At 44.0% G+C, this 5,525-nt stretch overlaps 1 protein-coding gene across 2 annotated transcripts in view; it reads left to right on the top strand.

The window, feature by feature from the left end:
* The first annotated feature begins 2,513 nt into the window (after positions 1-2,513).
* Positions 2,514-5,525, top strand: part of LOC103618364 (kazal-type serine protease inhibitor domain-containing protein 1) — a 12,810-nt gene continuing 9,798 nt past the window's right edge. Inside the window, exon 1 of one of the 2 annotated variants that reach the window (XM_017738182.1) lies at positions 2,514-3,510. In XM_017738182.1, the coding sequence (XP_017593671.1) occupies positions 3,054-3,510 (457 nt within the window). In that variant the 5' untranslated portion in view covers positions 2,514-3,053. The remainder of the gene's footprint in view (positions 3,511-5,525) is intronic. The other variant, XM_008636754.2, reaches the window with a different exon arrangement.

Here is a 5,525-nt window from a genome sequence, read left to right as displayed (position 1 = left end):
CTGCCCAGCAAGACCGGCCCCTCCTGCTGAGCCCGAGGGTACACAAATGATTCTCCAAGTTGTCTTTTCCCAGCTGATGGCAGCTGGCTCCCCATCACTGCAGCCTCCTGCCCTCACTGGGGGCTGTGAGGCCTCCTGTGCCCTCGGCCCTGCAGGCAGCTCCTGGGGGCTGCTGTCTGAAAAGCACAGGGCACTGCGCTGTTTGTCCTGCAGCTCCACCAGTGACATTAATCCACTGCTGCTTGTGTTTCATCCTGGGAGATATTTAGGGTAATTCAAGATTTGTGCTAAAAATCAACACTTTTCCCTACCAAAGCAAGCTTTAGGGATTAGAGACACACTGAAATAATGTATATTTTATTCCTGAAGCAGATGGGGCCATGCCTTTAATGTGCCTCTTCAAACCCGGCTGTGCATCTCGCTCTCTCTCCCTCCCTCTCCTCTTGCTCTGACTGCCACACATCCATCCAGTGTGGGGAGTTCTCCTCAGCTTGTCACAGCTGGCTTGGTAATGAAAGACATTCAGAGAGTTATCAGGCTATTTCTCCATTTCATACCACGGTGCTTTAACCTCAATTTGTTCCAGGTGATCTCAGGAATCTGTGACCAAGTAACCTTCAGCTGCAGATCATCTGCCAGGTGGCAGCTGTTTAAACGAGACCACAGGCACTTCCAGTTCTTAATTTAGAGGCTGAACCCACCAAGAATTCAGATTACATGAGTCAGGTAAATGCCAGAAATGCTTTCTAGGATATCTGTGATGGGTTTCCTCTGTGCCAGCTCACAAGAAGTACTTCCTTGCAATACACTCACTGTTTTATAGCCCTAAGATCCCAGGTTTCCTGAGAGATGCCAGACAAAGCTCACCCTTATTAGGGGCAGTGCTGGCCTGCAGCCCTTCCTGCTTTGGCTCCACTTTGCACATATGGCTTCACCCTTTGATAAACATTCCTTTACTTCATATGAGCCTTAGCAAATCCTTGTCCTGTAGATACGCATCCCCCACAGCTGTACAGACAGATAATGAAATAGACTGTGGTGAGTAGATGCTATAATGCAAAACTAAAGTCCAATTAAGACTTGATAAAGAAATATGAAATAAAACACATTAAACAGGACAAAAGAATCAATTTATCATTAAATTCAGTGGTTACTTTTTTTTCATAACTCTCAGTGTTAAAAGCATCAATTACACACATAATTTACTCATTTACAGTCTGATTCAGAGTTCAAAGCAAAAACTTGCACTACAGAATATGAATTATCCTAGTGATCACAGGAAAAAGAACCAGTGCCCTGCAGGTGTCTCCAGGCTGGCTCTGGGAAGTGCTATCAGTGTAGGCTGGGGGAAATTGCATTATGTGCTGTTTGGGAGAAGGAAGTGATTTTGAAGCAGCCTGCCTCTTATCTCAAAGGAAGAGGTAATCTCAAATGGTGCAGAAGGTATGGAGCTGAATTTGGGAAAAGCCATGGAAATGTTTGGGATGAAAAGTAAACATACAACCTCAAAAGATTTGCCTTTGTGAATGCAGCCAGAGGATGCAAGGCTGGTACAACAAAATGCATCCTTCACTGAGCTTATGTAAGCAGTTACACACGGTGGATAAAAAAAAGAGGGGGAAAACTGTTTGTGGAAGATTTTAGGAAAAGAAGGCACAAGCATGACTTCTCTTTTATTTCAGCTTGATAACAGTGTCTTAGTTTTATGTTTATCTTCAAACTGTGATGCATGTAGGGTTATTTTAAGCTAACACAGAGAGACATCTCCTTTGTAGACAGTGGTGATCCTTGACCCATGGCATTGAACCATGCTTGCAGGGGCTGCAGGTCCATGATGCTTCACTTCTACCTCCACAGCCAGGAAGAAGAATTGCTGGTGAGCTGCACGTGGTTTGAACAATGGTGACAGCAGCCTGTGGGCTACAGGCACAAAATCTCATCAGCAGGGCAAGGGAAGAGGGATTTCTGCCAGGAGATAGGGAGCACATCTAAATCCTGAGATGGACAAAGAACAGTGCAACACCTGGTGAAAAACGAGCCGCAAAGCCATTTCCCTGAATTGGCAGACACATATACACAGAAAAAGCACGGAAAGAAATCCTAGTTACCTCTTTCATCTTCCTTCATAACCTGCAGTGTAAGTACCTCTTAAGAAACTAAGGCAGAGAAGTGCTTTGAAAAGATGAACACAGCATCTACTACTTCAGCAGAATCTTCTTTTGAAGCTGTGGCAGTTTGCTCATGTTTGCCTGTGCTCTAAACCTTTTGCACATTGTTCTTAGAGCCAAACATGGACTACATTATTTTGTGTTGCAAAGCACGGACACCCCATAAACACTGAAAAGAAAATACATGGAGAGAGAACAATGGGTTCTTTAAAGGCATCTTTCATCTTAAACCCGAGAGTTTAAAGTCAATTCCAGCTGTCTTGGATTGCCTCTTGCTTGTATAGAGCCTGTAAATAAAGTGTTAATTCAGAACCCCTTTACTGTGATCAGTAAAACATTTGGTGTTGCACCAAGCTCCAGAGTACTGTCTAAGCCCCAGGGCACTGGGATTTTAGGTGCTGCTTTGTACACGTTTATCTTTTTGTGACTATTTTGCCTGATGGAGGGGACAGCCACTCCTCCAGTAAATGTTTTCATTTTACACTCCTTTACGCTGTTCCCCTTTCTACAGTTGCAATGTGATGCTTCAGTAGAGCAAGGCTTTGCAAATTTGGCTCAATGAGACACAGAGCAAACAGCTTTTCAGAGAGCTTCGACTCAGCTGTCAGAAGGGGCAGTTTGGTCTCAGTGCAAGCAGTACTCACATTCCAAACTGCATTAGAGAAAAGCTGCTGGGTTCTTATGCATTTTTATTATCAGTTCCAGATTAGAAATCGGATGCTAATTTTTTCTTAAAGCCTGTGTTTGGAGTAGAGCTTATTTTCTAAAACAAAACCAGGATTGTGATGTTTTTCTCCCACTAGCTTGCTCTTTTTTTGGTTTGCTTTTTTTTCTCTTCCTGGCTTTACTCCAAGGACCTTTTCTGCTTTTTGTTACACTCTCAAGATGAAGCACTGGATGGTTACAGCAGTGCTGGTAGCACTGGTACAGGTTTCTCAGAGTTTCCCTGCCTTATACCACCGAGGGTGGTGGAGGCTGTTAAGGGAAGGAGATAGTTGTGGAAAATGTGATTTGGCGTTCTGCTCTGAGCCTAAGGACTGTCCAGCCGGGACTGTGCTGGATCGCTGTGGCTGCTGCCTGGAATGTGGGAATGTGGAAGGTCAGATCTGCGACTTGGACCAGGGCAATCATTTTTATGGGCAATGTGGGGATCACCTTGAGTGCAGGTTGGATGCTGATGAAGCAAGGTTTGGGGAAGTCCCTGAACCCCAGTGTGTGTGCAAATCTCAGGAGAGCATCTGTGGACCTGAAGGGAAAACCTATGAAAACATCTGTCAATTCAACAAGGCTTATGCTGGGAAAAGAAACATCAGCATGAAACATAAAGGGCCATGTGAATCAGGTAATGTGTACAGAGGCACTTTGTACTAAACTAAAACTAAACTAAAAAAAGAGCTGATTCTTATCTTCAGATGTGTTACTAGCTACTCCAGTCTAGCTTCATTAAACTAATACTTTTTGTTAAAATTACCATTATTCTGTTATAATACTACTTAGCGCTAAACATGTGGTTCATCATCTGGTACTTAACCTCATACGTTATAAGCCTCTATATTAGACGAGTGGATTAAATCTCATGGTGACTAATAAGCCATCTATCTACAGACTGGGTCTGTTCTGAATAACCAGAGTATGATTTCTTTTCTACAGAAGTTGTATGTGTATTTGGGTATCAGTAAACAGATAGGATAGTCTGGGAGGAATGGGCAAATTATTATTATTATAAGAGGACTGACCTAATTGTAAAGTGGTGATAGTAAAGCAGATCTCATTTATATATATATATGTATATATATGTATGTCTCTCTCTATATATATCAATATGTATACATCTATCGTATGTATACACACACACAGGTACATGTATGTGTGTGTGTGTGTTTATATGGATGCATGTGTGTAACCACTTGTGAGGATACATGGTAAGCAGTGAAGCAGGGGCAATAGAAGGAGATGGGGTTTAATTAACAGCTCTGTTCTTTTTACCAAAAAGGTCCAAAATAATCCAATTCAGAATCATCATAAAATCTATCTAACCCATGAAATACAAATCCAAATATTAGAACAGAATCAAGCTGAAACAATTTCCCTAAAGGACTCTTACAGTGAACAGTTGTCTCTGCTGATTGTTAGTGGAAGGATTCTTAGGTGGGCTTACAGGGAACTCCTGCTTCCTGCTCATATGCTGTTCCCATTCTTTGCATTACTACAAGTCATTACTCATGGGCATCTTTCACTTAAGAGACAACTAAAATGAAGATGTGAAGAGGCTTTTGTTTGTTTCTGAATGAGAAGTTACTGTGATTTTTTAAGTTAATCAAATATTTTCTCAAATTAAGTAACTAGAAGAGGTCTGTGGGTCACAAATGGGTCACAGTTCTGGGAATCTGAAATTGCAGCTCTGGCAAAGGATTACATATAGGAGTAACTCGGGTACATTTTACCCACTCCTCTCTAGCAGTTTTAGACTGTATGCTGTGGTTTTATATTGAATGAACAATGAATATTGAACACTTAAAAGGAAAAGTGATGAACAGCTAATATCAGGCTTCTTTCCTCTTTCTCTAGCTGCAAGAGAAAGATCCTTTAAAGAATCCTTTATTTGCTATCAGGGTATTAAGCTGTGAAATGAGGCTCGTCAGGGAAGGGACATGCACGCCAGCCTGCAGGACAACTGAAAGCCTGTTAGCCTTGGGAAGGTGTCTTTGTTTGGGATTAAGTAGCCATAGTTCTTGTGGCATAACCACTCCAGCAAGATTTCGGCCAGAAATGCCACTCCCTTAGCGAGTGCCGGTAACTTCGCAGCACCAGCAGCTGCTCAGGCACACAGGCTTAAAGCAGTGGTCCCTCTAATTAATTTAACAGAAGTGGCCGAGTACGAGAGCCTTTTTAATTTGGAAGTACTACCACTCTTAATTGCTGGTGTCATCCAGCAGGCCCCCAGTCGCCCCGAGGCGCATCACACTGCTGCTCCTCAAGCAGGAGGAAGGAGCTTAGCAGCTCTGCTCTGCATCCAGGCATCACCCCCAGCGCTTTCCCGCTGCTATCCTGGCTCCCCAGAAAAGCCGAAGCTCTCTCCAGGAGTGCAGAGAATTATCCTAACGTCTCAGCTTACTGAATTGCACAGAAGCCTCCGGAAAGCTCACGGCCGTGTCGGTGCTGCGCAGAGTTTAGTTAAGAAAGAGGCTGTGGCGGAGTAAAGTGCCCGGCTGGAGCATGTCCGAGCTGGGCAGAGCCCTGGAGCCTGGACAGGGCGCTGGGCTGGTAGCGACAGGGGTCACAAACGCCCTTCTCCTCTCCCCAAGCTGCCGCTCCCCGCGCTGGCTCCGCAACTCCCTACAACAGCGCGCGAGCGCG

The sequence above is a fragment of the Corvus brachyrhynchos genome, unplaced genomic scaffold, assembly GCF_000691975.1.
Source record: "Corvus brachyrhynchos isolate BGI_N302 unplaced genomic scaffold, ASM69197v1 scaffold616, whole genome shotgun sequence".
In the NCBI taxonomy this organism is placed as follows: Eukaryota; Metazoa; Chordata; class Aves; order Passeriformes; family Corvidae; genus Corvus; species Corvus brachyrhynchos.
The sequence above is the reverse complement of the archived record's forward strand: the minus strand, read 5'-3'. Positions and strand labels throughout refer to the sequence as shown.